The sequence below is a fragment of the Lampris incognitus genome, chromosome 8, assembly GCF_029633865.1.
Source record: "Lampris incognitus isolate fLamInc1 chromosome 8, fLamInc1.hap2, whole genome shotgun sequence".
NCBI classification, from domain to species: Eukaryota; Metazoa; Chordata; class Actinopteri; order Lampriformes; family Lampridae; genus Lampris; species Lampris incognitus.
In genome coordinates, this window is record NC_079218.1 from 41,994,232 (window position 1) to 42,010,285 (window position 16,054).

At 45.1% G+C, this 16,054-nt stretch overlaps 2 protein-coding genes across 2 annotated transcripts in view; one reads left to right on the top strand and one right to left on the bottom strand.

The window, feature by feature from the left end:
- ehbp1l1b (EH domain binding protein 1-like 1b) overlaps positions 1 to 8,216 on the bottom strand; it is a 51,458-nt gene extending 43,242 nt beyond the window's left edge. The window contains exon 1 of the mRNA XM_056284200.1: positions 8,030 to 8,216. Within this exon, the coding sequence (XP_056140175.1) occupies positions 8,030 to 8,133 (104 nt within the window). The 5' untranslated portion in view covers positions 8,134 to 8,216. The remainder of the gene's footprint in view (positions 1 to 8,029) is intronic.
- LOC130117025 (ubiquitin-like) lies at positions 1,726 to 1,987 on the top strand. Its single transcript, XM_056285162.1, is given in 2 exon segments — positions 1,726 to 1,896; positions 1,899 to 1,987. Coding segments are annotated over 2 exon segments (243 nt in total). The 5' UTR covers positions 1,726 to 1,742.
- Positions 8,217 to 16,054: the final 7,838 nt, after the last annotated feature.

Sequence of the window (16,054 nt, forward strand, 5' to 3'; positions counted from 1 at the left end):
TAGCCACCCCCTACGATATAGTCACATAATCAATAACACAAATTGACATTGATTGTGACACTGATAGTGTGACATCACAATATTAATAATGATATAATAAGATGGCAGTGCGAATTCACGTTTGCGGTGGCCTCACCCAATAGGTTACCTTCCATGCAGTGCCTTGGTCCACGTTTGCATCTAAGTTTGTCTTAATTTGATGGCTGGGAGAGCTGGCGCTGGATCGGCTGGGAGAGCTTGGTCTGCTGCGTCCTGTGGGTCCAGGGACCACGGCCCTGCCCGGAGCTTCGCCCGAAGAGGTAACACCAAGTGCAATCTGACAGGACGCGGAATAGCTACACCATGTAACTGCAAAAATCTCTGCAAAATGTGCCCTGAGAGCCGAGCGACTCCGGACAGGCATGAGACTAGATATGACCTGGGATTTTAGTTTTTGTAATATGGCGACATAAACTGAACGCTGTCATTTCCTGGTCTCAAATTCTGCATGACAGTAAAATTGAGACAATTTTTTATGGACTTATTCGTCTGTTTTAGCTGAGTGAAATGAACAATGATTGCCTCCACCTGCTCGGTCATCATATCCACATCGCTACTGATCATTTCTCAACATGTTCTTGTGTAAATAGGGGAGCATAAACAGCCACTCCCTACGATATAGTCACATTATCAATAACACAAATTGATATTGACTGTGATATTCATAGTTTGACTTAAAAAAAGGAAAAAAATGCACTGATCGTTTGTCTTTTATCTATGTCTATGTCTTTTCACATTATGACAGACGGGAGTAACCCTCTTCATTTCACTGCATGTTTTACTTTGCATTTCTGTGCATGTGACAAACAAAGTACTTGAACTTGAACTTGCATACAACTTACATACAACTGCAAATGCATGCAACGTTTTCAATCTCTCAGTCAATGCTGTGCTGCTTAAAGGTGTAGCATAGTATAGTGAATCTACATCGCTAATGACCATTTCTCAACATGTTCTTGTGTGTAAATAGGGAAGCACAAATAGCCACCCCCTACGATATAGTCACATAATCAATAACACAAATTGACATTGATTGTGACACTGATAGTGTGACATCACAATATTAATAATGATATAATAAGATGGCAGTGCGAATTCACGTTTGCGGTGGCCTCACCCAATAGGTTACCTTCCATGCAGTGCCTTGGTCCACGTTTGCATCTAAGTTTGTCTTAATTTGATGGCTGGGAGAGCTGGCGCTGGATCGGCTGGGAGAGCTTGGTCTGCTGCGTCCTGTGGGTCCAGGGACCACGGCCCTGCCCGGAGCTTCGCCCGAAGAGGTAACACCAAGTGCAATCTGACAGGACGCGGAAGCAGGGCAGGCTAAGCTAACTGCTAGCGCATGCAGAACGGCAGTTCCGCTAACGCCGAGGGTGGTCTGGCGGCGGCCTCGCCTAGTGTTGACTGTTTTCAGTGTCATCGTGTGGAGTGCGGGGGGGAGGTGAGTCGAAGGTGTCTGGCTGGGAGAGATAGCGTTGGAGCGGCTGAGGGAGCCTGGTCTGCTACGTCTGGTGGGCCCAAGGACCATGACCCTACCCGAAGCTGCGTTCGAAGAGAAAACACCAAGGGCGGTCTGACAGGACGCGGAAGTGGAGCAGGCTAAGCTAACTGCTAGCCCATGCAGACCGGCAGTTCTGGGAGTTATCGGCCTTCGTTTCATGGTGCGCCATTAGGAGTGACCCTGTGGTGGGTTGAACGCCAAAATGCAAATTTTCATAAAAACCCTCGCGGGGAAGACCATCACCCTCGAGGTTGAGCCATCAGATAACATTGAAAATGTCAAGGCAAAAATCCAAGATAAAGAGGGTATCCCGCCAGACCAGCAGAGGTTGATCTTTGCAGGGAAGCAGCTTGAAGATGGACTGACTACAACATTCAGAAGGAATCCACTCTGCACTTGGTGTTGAGACTGCGTGGTGGTGGTGCCAAGAAGAGGAAGAAGTCTTAGACCACCACCAAAACGAACAAAAACAGAGGAAGAAGGTCAAGCTTGCTGTGCTCAAGTACTACAAGGATCATACAGCCTGAATGGCGGCGCTCAGCGAGAAACTAAAGGAGAAGGACAAGAAGCTTGAAGAAGTACGGAGGAACAAAGACAAAAGTGGGGCACTGACGTAAACTTGGTTTAAATAATTTTCCAAAGATGTTTTCTGTTTTTGCTTACATATGTGTATGTTAGTTTGGTTTTGTTCATACTGTTGAATCACAGTGTTTAAGTCTTATCCTCTGTGAGATTTTTGGGTATATACTTCAAGTTCCTCACATAGATTTGTGTGTTGAATATTGTATGCCAGTAATGGCTCTTTGTTTTGTTATAAGGGAGCACTCGACTGGAGTTGAGTATGTTAACATGTTTTGTTCTGAATAAACAGTTGAGCTATAAAAAATAAAAAAGTTCTGGGAGTTATCTTGGCTATCACTTGTAGGTACCCCTGAAGTCTGAAGTTGTTACGAAGCAATTCTATTGGTCAGTCGGTTATAGGGTCCTTCCAGCCTACTTTGAACGGTTGTTGCCTGTGTTTAAACTGTCACATTGGTGGCAAAGTAGTAGTAGTAGTAGTAGCCAACGGCACATTAATCGTATGATACTCATAATAACAAGAATAATAATCGTGTAATGCTATCAATAACGTGAAGACACAATAGGACAGATTAACAGCAGGAACACGAATAATTTATAGGTCTATTACCACTATTAGCTAACGATAGCTCGCGTAAACTAACTAGCTAGCTTACGCTAGTAACCTATAGGGTTTTACCATTAGGCTCGCTAACGGTAGCTCACGCAAGCTTACCTGACCCTGTAAAAAATCGACAAGCAAGTCAGTTGTGAATTTAGCCGATTTACGGTTATAAGTTAACAGAATTAAAAACTACAAGAAATAAAACTACAATCGTTTTAAAATCAGGCAATGACACTGGTACTCAAGCGAGGAACTGATATTAACCAATCATTATTACACTTCCGGGAATAAGACTTCCGGGGAGATGCACACTAGCAATCTGATCGCAGATCGGTTTGTCGTACAGATAAAAGAAACAGACAAACAGAACATTTTTAAAATGAAACTCCCATCATTCCCACGACCATGAGAGCAGGATAAGCGGTGTGGCTAATGGAATGGAATGGAACTCCCATCATACATAGGGGGCTGCTAATATACCTGGGCGCTCCCTGCTGACCTTTGACCCCCCCCACCCCATCTCCCTCTTTAACCCCAACTTCGAATATAAAACTAAGACACTGTTTGGTCTTATCCAGTCTCAGAGATTATACCTACAATGCTATAATGCTACAATTTCATTTTGCAGATGCTTTTATCCAAAGCGATGTTCATCTGAGAGTTAATACAACGCAAGCAAGGATCTAGTCAGGAGACAACAACGCAAGTAAGAGCCAAAAAAAACTAGGTTCAAGTCAACAGGCAGTGCACAAAGGCACTGTAGCTGAACTTAGCAGAGTGCAGCTGCAAGCCACCTTTAACAGAAAAAAAAATCCCACATATGGACAACTGAATGTATGACTATTATGACTGTTTGCATCTGTCAAAATGAACGTTTACATTAAATCAGCATTATCTCGCCTTACCCGGAGTTGCGCCCGAGGAGGCAGAGCCGGCCCAAGGCTTTATGGGGCCCCAGGCAAAATTTGATTTGCCCCCCCCCCGGCCCACCTCCCACCACCGACAATATTATGTCCATGCTTGATCGTTACCATACCATCGTCATGACTTACTACTGTGCTGGAAAGTCTTAAAATAAACCAGCAGACAATGCATTTACTGAACAAGTTAACTATTTTACTTGCTTCTGAACTGTGCAAAAGTGCAGAGCAGTAACAAAGAAATACATTATTTTCTTACATAAAATGCAAATGCAAAAACAGACAATATTAAATAAATTAAATAGAAACTTAAATAATGGCATACAATGAACAGAGGAACTTCAAACACCTAACAATATAACAATAATGTGCATGAACCTGACCCCAGCTCTGACATAGACAGCGGAAATGATTAAACCAGTAGCATTAATTTGTCAGTCTGTTAACAACATGATATCAAAATATTTTGTTTTTGTTTTTTTTGGTGATTACTACTGATATGATATATTACACACACAAAAGTATATTGTGGTGACCCACATCTATATAACTAGAGACATTCACCTAAGAGGACAGTGTACCTTTAAGGGAAGAGGCGAGGGGTCAGATAATGCACTTCCGCTTCCGGTACACAGTTCAATGTCGTTGTCGAACGTATGACATGCAAAGTTGGAGCCAGTAAACTACCTCGACTACGTCTACTCTCACGTCTCCTGTCTCGTTGTTTTCTAACTCCACAATATATATTTATCAACCTGTCGTGTTTGACATTTCAAGCGCTCTTGGGGGCCCCCTGCTGGCGCGGGGGCCCTAAGTGACCGCTTAGTTCGCTTATGCCTTCGGTTCGGCTCTGCGAGGAGGTAACACCTAGGGCGGTCTGTCAGGACGGGGAAGCGGGGCAGGCTAAGCTAACTACTAGCCCATGCATACCTGCAGTTCCAATAACACTGAGGGCGGTCTGGCGGCGCCCTCACCTGGGGTTGACTGTGGTGTTTTTGGTGTCATCGTGTGGAGTGCGGGGAGGTGTGTTTATGGTGTCTGGCTGGGAGAGCTGTCGCTGGATTGGCTGGGACAGCTAAGTCTGCCGCGTTCGGTGGACCCGGGGACCACGGTCCCTGCCTGGAGCTGCACTCCAAGAGGAAACACCGAGGGCGGTCTGACAGGACGCAGAAGCGGGGCAGGCTAAGCTAACCGCTAGCCCACACTGTCCGGCAGTTCCGACAGTGATCCTGGCTGGCGGTCGTTCCCTTGGACAGTGTTTGTTTTTGTTTTTGTTTTTTTAGTTTGGATATATGTGTTAGCTTGGATATGTGTGTTCTTGTTGTTCTTGGATGTGTTTTTGTCTTTGTGTTGCACTGCTGTGGGCTGCAGGAAATGGCATTTCGTCTCATTTGACAAATAAAGTGTTCCTGATTCCTTATTACCATGATCGGAATAAGAGTGGTATCTTAGTGTGCATGTAAACGCACCAAAACGGTCCTTGCCACTGGGCACATGGAGGAAAAAACCCACATGGACAGACGACTCCCGGCTCTCCATTTGGAAGTAATGTCTCTCTTCAGCTGCACCTCAACATTTAGTAGAACCTATTTCCTCTCCTCCGCCTCCCTCCTCCCCTCTTCCACAACAACCCACTGAAGGGGGTGTCTGAAAAACTCTGGCTTCATCATATGTGTGAGTAATCACTCTTAAATCTCCTCTCTTCTCTCATTAACTATGTCTCTATTTGCTCAGTGCCAAACAACACAAGGTCTTTCCCCTCCGCTATTGTACAAAACACTGACACGTCATTTAGATGAGCCCTTAAGCCGCTCTGCTGGAGAGCTCTGATCAATGGGTAGACGTCTTATCGCGCCACTGAATACTGCTTACTCCGTTACTCCGTCCTGTAATCTGGGCAGATAACAAAGTATAAGATGACGCTGAATGGTGCAACTGATTGAAGATACCGAACTTGATGCCAATGGAGGTAACATGAAAAGAAAAAAAACAGCTTGTTTGCCATATGTTAGCCAAACAAGGACAGTACCCAAGGACAGTACCCATTTCATACAATATCCTGGGGAAGTGTATTGGTACTGGTGTCACATCTTCCCTGAACTGTCGCTTGGTTATGCCTCAGTATAGTATTTATGTTTATAATGGTACAGCTGAATTACAATTTTGAAGCAAGTTATACCTATATATTATCTTATACCTATTATACTTCTTCCCACAAAGATGGAATTCACATCTGCAGCGGCCTCACCCAGTACCGGTGTGGGAAGATGGCGGCGCGAATTTACGTTTGCAGCGGCCTCACCCAGTGCCTTCCATGCAGTGTATTTGTCCGCATCTGCGTCTGGGTTTGTGTCTTTGTCTGATGGCTGGGGGAGCTTGGTCTGCTGCGTCCTGTGGGCCCGCGCACCGCGGCCCTGCCTGGAGCTGTTCCTGAAGAGGAGACACTGAGGGTGGGCTGACAGGATGCGGAAGCGGGGCAGGCTAAGCTAACTGCTAGCCCATGCAGACCGGCAGTTCTGATAACACCGAGGGCGGTCCAGCGGCGGCCTCGCCTGGCGTTGACTGTGTTTTTAGTGTCATCATGTGGAGTGCGGGGAGGTGTGTCGAGGGTGTCTGGCTGGGAGAGCTGGAGTTGGATCCGCTGAGGAAACCTGGTCTGCTGCGTCCAGTGGGCCCAGGGACCACGGCCCTGTCCGGAGCTGCGCCCCAAGAGGAAACATCAAGGGTGGTCTGACAGGACACGGAATCAGGGCAGGCTAAGCTAACTGCTAGCCCATGCAGACCGGCAGTTCCGACAGTTATCTTGGCTGGCGTTCACTCTCTTGGACAGTGAAAATAGTTTTTTTTTTATATGGTGGATATAAATGTTTTGTAGTTTTCTTTTATTGTAGTTTGGTTATATGTGTTCTTGTAGGTTTTTGTCTTTGCGTTGCACCGCTGTGGGCTGGGGGAAACGACAAATAAATGGTCCTGATTCCTCAGGAGTCACTGCTTGTATTATATTTGGTTTTTAGTCTCCTCTGGGATTCTCTGTCAGCATAGGGGCGCTGCAAAACCGTGCAAAAAAAAAAAAACAAGACAAAAACCTATCGTCTACTATCAGTGCATTGTTACAGTTAGTAGGGATGGTGTGTATACGCCGTAAGACACCATAACTGTCAAAGTATACCTGAGAAAGTCCCTTCACCATAATGACACCAAAGCCACCGCTGCAGATATCCCCCCCTCTGGTGACTCACATAGTACACATTCTTCTTGTAAACTGGAAGCATGTGGTTGGCTAGTCAATTAATTGGCCCACAACACTAAACAAATGCCTCAGTGATTGAATTATACATAGTCTGTGACATATTGTACATGTTCGCGGGAAAGGCAGTAGTTTCCTCAGCGTGTACACAAGAGTCAGTCTATGTTTTGTTTGGCTTTTTTGATTGGTGTCTTGTTTTATTATGTCACGTCAGCGGGTTTTAGAGCTGATGGTCCATACCCTGTATCACCTAAAGGCTTTCATTGTCTCACATGAAGTTTGTCACAGGAAATTGCACGGGGTGGGGGGTGGGTAAACCTTATCTTGAAACGCTAACAACCTAAAACATGAGCAGTACTGCAGAACACGTGTGAGGGGTTTGTATGCATGCACGTATGTATGTATGTATGTATGCACACTCCATGAAACGATTTGCTGTGTTGTCTTGCAGAGCATGTGCTGTCCTTTTCACGTGTGCAATGAGACCCTGCGTACATTCTCTTCGCACTGTTGTGACCAGTATAAATCCATATGTTTGCCATATCTGATTTTGAACCGTTCAATCCTGCGACACAACAGCTACTAAAGATGAGAAAACTGTCTTGTCTTTACCGGACCTCCGACCCTGGTGCCTCATGTGGAAACCTTTTCTTTTCTTTCTTTCTCTGCCAGCAGTGTTTACCATGCCCACCCACTCCTACACACACACACGCACGCACACGCACGCACGTGTAAACGCGCGCGCCCGCTCCAGGCCTTACTAATGGGCGGGTTTTGAGAGGGACCGAACTTCTTGATACAACTCTCTACAGACGCGCCAGTTGACACATGGGCTGCGTTCATTCACAGTGGCGGATAATCCCATGATGTTATTGACAGCGTGGAATAAAACGTAGCGGTCACACACGGCGTGCTGATGCTGGCAGTTTAAAGCAGCAGCACAGCAAAGCACGGCTCACCCTTTACTCGTAAAGGAGCCAAATTCAAACAGCGTACAACGGTATTTGTACGTCCTCCACTATTTCGCCCTTGACACATGACAGACCGTGGTTTAATGGCGCTACAGCATAGTAATACTACACTACCACCTCATACTCTCTAATATGGTTGTGGTTAACGGACCCATGGGTATTACTCACCATTTCTTGGTGAATTCCAAAGCCAGTTCCTGGTAAGAAGCGATGAACTGAAACTTTGAAGCCTTTTTGCCGACTCGCTGCAGCCTTTTCCAAACCGAAGTCATGATTTAATTTTCCACGGCAAAGTGTATATTTATATATCAAAACACAAAACAAAACAAGTTAATGGAGGACAAAAGAGTTTCGTCTTTCTCCGCTGCCTCCGGTCCTTACAAGGAGAGAGCGAGAGAGAGAGAGAGCGAGAGAGAGAGAGAGAGAGAGAGAGAGAGAGAGAGAGCGAGATAGAGCGAGCGAGCGCGCGAGAGAGAGAGGACGCTGATGGAAAACCGCCCCGTTCGCTCGCTCACAAGCTGCGACTTGCGATCATCGGTAACGACTTGACGGACTGACTCAGTGTGAAACGTCGCCCTGCACCGGAGGGGAAGACGGTCGTGTGACTGCCGACCCGCCGCTGATAAAGCGGAACCGATCCCTTGCGACTGGCTGGCTGTGTCCGGGGGGAAGGTGTGAACTCAAAACAAAGTAATTGTCACTGAGAACTTCTCTCGTCCGCCTCCCTGGCAGTAATCCATATGGAGGAAATATGGGGTTATATTTTCTTTCTTCAAGTCAACCTTGTGTAATGCAGGCCTTACTGACTCAAGATTTAGTTCACCCTCCCTCTCAGTGACGACTGTCAGCAACCGAGCATGCGGGAGGGAGAGAGGGGGGGGGGGAGAGAGAGGGAGAGAGAGAGAGAGAGAGAGACACTGTACACATGCAAAAAAGGGCCGTGTGGTGATGCAGCACTATGCAAAGCTCTTTATCTTGGCCATAGTGTAGGGCCAGTGAGGTAACACGTTTTAAGTCATACCAGCAGACTTTGATCCTGATTGTCACTGCAGCGAGCTTATCTGAGAACGCAGCTATTTTACATGATTACTTCCACTGTTACTTCGCAGACCTCTGGCAGTCTCGGAAACCGCTTTCTCTTTCAGTCAGAACTGTGCACCCGTGCCGTGCCTCTGCAGACGTGAAGAAAGCCTCACTAGATTTTGTTTTTACTCTGCCTATATTTTCACTTCTTGGGTTCCAGCTGCGTCATTCAGTCCTAACCAGAGAAGTATGTCTCATCTAGTTAAACAGAGAGCAATAGTTTCCATGGAGAGGGCAGAATTGACTTGGCTCTGTGTGTGTGTGTGTGTGTGTGTGTGTGTGTGTGTGTGTGTAGTGTAGTGTGATATGTGTAGTGTGTACAGGCCTGTCAGTGCATGGGGATTTTCCTCGGTGAGAGCTGCAGAGTATTTTTAGGTGAGAAAGGAGGGATGGATGGATGGACAGAGGCAGCTGGGGTAGATGAATGTGAACCGGGGTAACAACTCTCTTCCATGACTCAGAGTTGGCCTAGAATCCTCTCCAAGTCTTACATCCAGTGCAGCTTTATACTTCTGCAATACACCCTCAACCACTCAACCGACACCCAACACACCCTTACTCACACACACACACACACACACACACACACACACACGCACACACACACACACACACAGGGTTAAAGCATGTTGTGTACTATCTCATACTTGCCAGATCTCAAAATTAGTACAAACGGTAACTTGACTGCATACACGTCACATTTCCGTTTGTCATAATATCCTACAGCCCACCTATTGAACCGTCTTGTTTTGCCCAGTAACTATTCAAATTATATTGCATACTTTCCGTCTAACACTGACCTCATTAGTATGCTGTTGGCTGCTGAAAACAGATTAACGGCACACTTCCTTACGCTCTATTCACTTGAGGTGTCAGAAATACTAATTTAAAAAAAAAGTGTTTCATTTTCTGTGAGTTTATCTTTTTCCTATGTTTTTCAATTCTCTTTGCTTGGTCTCATTGCTAACTGTGCTCCAGTTCACCACGTAAGTCCTTACCGTCTTCTGTCCCACACGGCTGCTCCACCAACTATCACACTGACTTTTAGCCCGATTCCCCTCTTTAACCTATAGCGCCCACAGTGGTACAGTAGCCAGACTTAGCTGTGCTGTGAGCGAAGGACAGCGGTAACCGGTGGCTGTACACCATTGCTGTTCATCTGTATCACCCATCGCCCACTTTTAGGCGGATGACTGGCAAACTAGCAAGCGAACAGTCTGTCACTGTCTTCTCTGTCCGCCTGCGGGACAGTCGGGTGGAGGTGACTGAACAGGAAGGCAGACAGACATGAAGTCAGAGGGAGTAAATGAAGGTGGACTATACCGGGAATGGGCTGACCCATCACAGCTGGGCATTTTTTGGATGCTGTTACACTGAGTGGTAGACACTTATACTGAGTATGCAGACAGGTATTTTTGCTCTTATATTGAGTGACAGACACAGACAAACAGGTAGACGACAAACGGAAAACTAAGCAGAAAGAAAGATGGGCGGTTAAACTCTTTTGACAATGGCGCTCACTCAATCAGGTATACTGGTGGGTATCCAGACCGGGATGTGAAGATTCAATCAGAGAAACCGACAGGCAGCCGGTGAGGCAGACAAATTCTAACAATATCCGCAACATGTGTTTCTTATAAATAGAAAACAGCACGGGGCTTTCTGCCGAGACGTCACCCGTCTCTCAGTCCCTGCCCTCAGCACCCCCTCAGCTCCCTGACCCCGGACCAGAACCAAGCAGCTAACGGCTTAAAGCACATGGGGGCCTTCGACATCAAAAGTATGGAGATGTCTTCATGTCATGTAAACCAACAGAAATTAAGCCGAAGACACCAATTCAATGAGCTCAAGGGTCCTCAAATGGTAGGAATTTTGTTATTCTTTAATAAAATGGGAAACCCCATCCTAAAATATTATATGGCTACAGGCCAAGCGGGCCCCAAAATATATGTAAACCATAAATATTATTGGCATAATACTGCAGCAAGTTGGCAAAAAGTCCCTGATGTGAAAACATGTTAAGAAGTTGGCTTTGTAGCTCCAGTTGAGATTAGTAGGAAGTGCATGCACAATTTAGCCATTAATTAAATTGTCAATACAAGTCCTTTAATCTATCCATCCATCCATCCATTATCTGAACCGCTTATCCTGCTCTCAGCGTCGTGGGGATGCTGGAGCCTTTTCCAGCAGTCATTGGGTGTAGGCAGGGAGACACCCCGGACAGGCCACCAGGCCATCACAGCCCCCCCCCCCCACACACACACACACAGGGACAATTTAGTATGGCTGATTCACCTGACTTATATGTCTTTGGACTGTGGGAGGAAACCGGATCCCCCGGAGGAAACCCATGAACATGCAAACTCCACACAGTGCCACCTCCTTTAATCTAACCTCACCATTTTATAGAAGTGTTTCCAAAACTATTTAAACCCATACAAATCTCAGTGCAGCTAATATGGAGTATAAAAAGGGATGTGGTCAAGATTTAGACTCCTGGTGATTTAACTGTCATTCGCAACCAGTTCATTATAAAAAAGGAAAATACTCCGCTACTGTGGAAGGATGTCTGCTTCTCACTAATGTAGGCCTGTAACTGTAACTATCAGCTCACATATGCATGATCCAGTTTTCTCATATGACAGATTGCTGATAACTTTGGGCCACATTGGTCTTGTGAATGTAATTTTGTGTGTTTGACAGTTATGCTGTGGTTTAGTCATTTTAGTAGCTATGAGTTAAACTTGATGATTTATGTTCTTGTGGTGTACATTATTAGAAAATGTCGTTAGTATAGGCAGGCTTGGGGAGTAGCGGAATACAGCAACGGGCATCATGTAATCAGGATACCAAAAATGTAACTGTATTCTAATACAGTTACATAAAAAATATGTAATCAGATTACCAATACAATTTTTAAAAACGGGAATTATGTTTCAAGATTATATTTTGAAAATAATATAGACTAAATGATGATCAGAATAACTTTATTTATGTCGCACTTTTCTAAAACAGTGTTACAAAGCACTTTACAAAGGAATAAAATGAGACAAGGCAAAAATAAGAGTAAGACCAAATAAGTAAGAGTAAAAACAAAAACAGTATAAATAAATGAAAACAAATATCAAGTTTTTGTAAACGCTTTCATAAAAAGAAAAGTTTTAAAACAAGATTTACAAGAAGCTAAAGACTTGGTTTTCTTAGTTCGACAGAACGAGAGTTCCGTAGTGTGGGGGCTTTAACAGCAAAAGCCAGATCCCCCTTTGTAAAAAACCGAGACCTATAGGAATAACCAGCAGGGCTCCAACTGTGCATCTTAATGGTCGAGAGGCCATATACCAGGTCAATAAATCAGATATGTATGTAGGAGCAAGACCATTTAAAGCATTAAAAGGGAGCAATACATTTTTAAAATCAATTCGAAATATAACAGGGAGCCAGTGTAGGGAGGCAAGCACAGGAGTGATATGGTCATACCTCCTTGTCCCGGTAATGGAGCTGTGCAGCAGCGTTTTGTACCAATTGCAGACGGTGGGGGGGGGGGGGCTTGCTGATACCAGAGTATAGTGCATTGCAGTAGTAAAGCCGAGAATAGATAAAAGAATGTACAACTTTTTGCAGATCGGCAATTGACAAAAATGACCTAATTTTGGAGATTAGCTTGAGCTGGAGAAAGCATGACTGAACAACATGTTTGACTTGATTATCAAAACTGAGGTTAGCATCGAATATTACCTCAAGATTTCTAGCCGTCTGCTTAAGACTGCCTGACAGACTACAAAGATTAGTAACAAAAGGGCTGATGGAATTTTCAGGACCAAACAGAATGACCTCAGACTTACCATCGTTACATTTGAGAGAGCTTTTGGACATCCAGGATTTAATGCCAGAGAAGCAAGTTGTGCGATTGGCTAGGGCACTAGGATCTGTGGGTTTTAGTAACATGTATAACTGAGTGTCATCAGCATAAAAATGGTAATCGTGATTTTGAATGACCTGGCCAAGGGGCAGCATGTATATAGAAAAGAGAAGGGGTCCAAGAACTGGGCCTTGAGGGACATCACAACTCAACTGAGCCATCAAGGAAGTAGTTACCCAGAAAAACAGAGAAAGTTCTGTCGGTGAGGTAAGAGCGTAATAAGCTAAAAGCTGAGCCCTTGATGCCAACGCAAGTCTCTAAGCAATGTAAGAGGATGTCGTGATCGACTGTGTCAAAGGCAGCACTTAAGTCTAAAAGAACTAAAATTGAGCAGTCACCTCTGTCTGCAGTTAGCAGTAGGTCATGAGTGACCTTAACTAGAGCTGTCTCAGTACTATGAAGTGCTCTAAAACCAGATCGGTCAGTAGTTACTTGGTGACAGAGGATCTAAATTAGGTTTCTTCAGCAGTGGATGAACAATGGCATGCTTAAATCTGTCTGGAGGAGATCCAGACGCCAGAGAATTATGAGGAATTTGCAGAATAACGGGGCTGATAGTTGAAAATAACTCCTTGAGCAGCTTAGTGGGAATGATGTCTAAGATGCAGGAGGAGGAGTTCATATTGGAGACTGCACTCTCGAAAAGCGAAATTGTAATTGGCTGAAAGTGGGTAAAAGAGGCAGAATTAACATGGGGAATGGAATGATTTCAAGAGCCTGGCTGGATTTGGGACCTGATATTCTCCACCTTATTAAAAAAAAATAAGTGAGAAATATTTCGGGCAACTCAACATCAGGTTCAAAAAGAGAAGTGGAGGGACCATTAAGAACAGAACAATTATGCTAAAGATAACTTTTGGATCGTGGTTATTTGTTGATATTAGTTCAGAGAAGTACGCTGATCTCGCATCCTTAACTGCCTTCTGGCAAATTAACTTTTGGTTTTTAAGGCTGTTATGTGCTAATTCGAATTTGTTGACCTTCCGTTGTCGTTCAGATTTTCTACAGGGTCTTCTAAGGGCACGAGTGTGATCGTTCAGCCAGGGGAGGTTTTCTGATTTGTCCCCCTAGTTTTAAACGGTGCAATTTGGTCGATGATGGATAGGCACTGATCACTGAATGAATTTAACAGTGAATATGGATTGAGGGGGATAAAGAGGGATTAAAGGATGAAGAATTAAAAGCACCACAGAATTTAACTGCAGAGCCAGCATTGAGAATGCAAGAGCACGTTTTAGGATAGTGACTAGGAATAGCGAGCTGTAGTGGGACTTTGGAAATGACAGGTTTATGGTCAGATACAGGCATTCCACCAGATGAAGACATTCGAGAGAGAACCCAGATGAGAGTACAAGGTCTAAGATGTGGCCTTTGGAATGTATGGCCCCTTTAACAGATTGAATGAGGTTAAAAGAGTTTATTAAATCCACACAAAAAAACGGAAGTCAGGGAATGGGAAGGACAACACGAATGTTAAAATAGCCAAGAATAAGCACCCTGTCATAAATTTGGCATGACAAGAAAGATAGAAGTTTAGAAAACTCAAAGATAAAACTAACTGAATTAGGGGAAATATAAATTAAGATGCAGAGTAGGTGTGTTTTTTTTTTTTACCACGGCGCCACGACACTGCTCTCGTGGGCTACGCGTCACAAATTGTGGTCATTCACTCGTGGACGACCCAAGAGGGATGTTTAGTAGGGACGTTTAATGGGAATTCCCATTGGAAGCAAGACGTAAGCGAGACGTGAGCGGCGGGAGATGTTTAGTATTGTAACGTACATGGATAAGTAGACACGCTGGCCCGTAGCTAACAAGTCGGACCCTTTAATCGACTGGTATAACGTTGTCGCTTGCGGAGTAGGAAATACGGGTTCGCGTCCCGGCTGTGGTGGTTCATGAACTACCCCGCGTTTCGCTATAGTATTTTGTCATCCAGTCCGTACTGACTCAGCTGTCTGCGTTTGGACGTCTCTATACGTCTCAGCCGTCTATCAGCAGCAGAGCTGAGTGGACTGCGGCCGGCTAACCTGCCTTCGTCAGGTTGACTGACAGCAGACATTCACTGAACCAAAATAGTTTTCATGTCAGCTCACTGGGTAGAAATGAACAGTGTTTGTATATATTGATTGATTTTATTTCCACGCCCACCGTAGTGAGTGAGGGGAGTCTGCCTGCAAGCCCAAGCCTAGAGACAGACTGGGAGCCTTGATCAATCCATGTAGATACGGTTAATAAGTACAAAACACATATACAGCGGGATATTTGTGTGATTTAAGCAAATGTCTTTGCAGATTACGCTTCACTACACGTGACTAAAATAGACTAGAAGCATAAAAAACGCGGGGGGGGGGGGGGGTCGTGGCTACGACTGTCGGAGGCTCTGTGCTGGGGGAGCGCAATGGCTGATGGGACGTTCATGTTTTGGTTATGGTGTTGTTTGTTTGGGGGTTTGACTGGACTGGGTAGAGGACTGTTACTGACTGGCTGGCCTTAGGACTGTGACTTAGACTGATGTCACCAGTTATGACTTCGGGGGGGGGGGGGTTGCCCGACTGTGTAACGACCAGATAATGTCGAACAGAACAGTTAATTTTATTCAGTGAAAAAAATTAAATGAAAGTAAATAAAAATCATGGAAATTGTTATTAAAAAAAAATCAAAATGTCAAAAGGAGCCAGTTGAGGTGGTTTGAGCATCTGATTCTGATGCCTCCTGGGCGCCTTCCCTTGGAGGTTTTCTGGGAACGTCCAACTGGGAGGACACCCCGGGGTAGACCCAGAATTCGCTGAAGGGACTACATGTCTAATTTGCCTGGGAATGCCTTGGGATCTCCCAGGAGGAGCCGGAGGGCGTTGCTGGGGAGAGGGACATCTGGAGTGTCCAAGTCCCCCAGGCACCCCCCTAGTGCTGCCTATGTATGAACATTTCAAGCCTGGCACATTCTGAACTAATACCACACTGTTTGTGCGCATTCATAGAATCAGGGAAATTGTTATACATTAAAAAAGCCACCTTTTCCATTGAGGTGGGGGTCATAGGGCATGGGTAGGTGGTCGTGGGAGCTGAGATGGGATAGGGTCAAGTCTCCCTCATTTTTCTGATCTAAAGATGGCAACCCTACTGACGGGACTCTGTGGCTTCTTCTTTTTCTGGGCTTGCATGTAGGGTGAGCAGATGCCAACAAACCA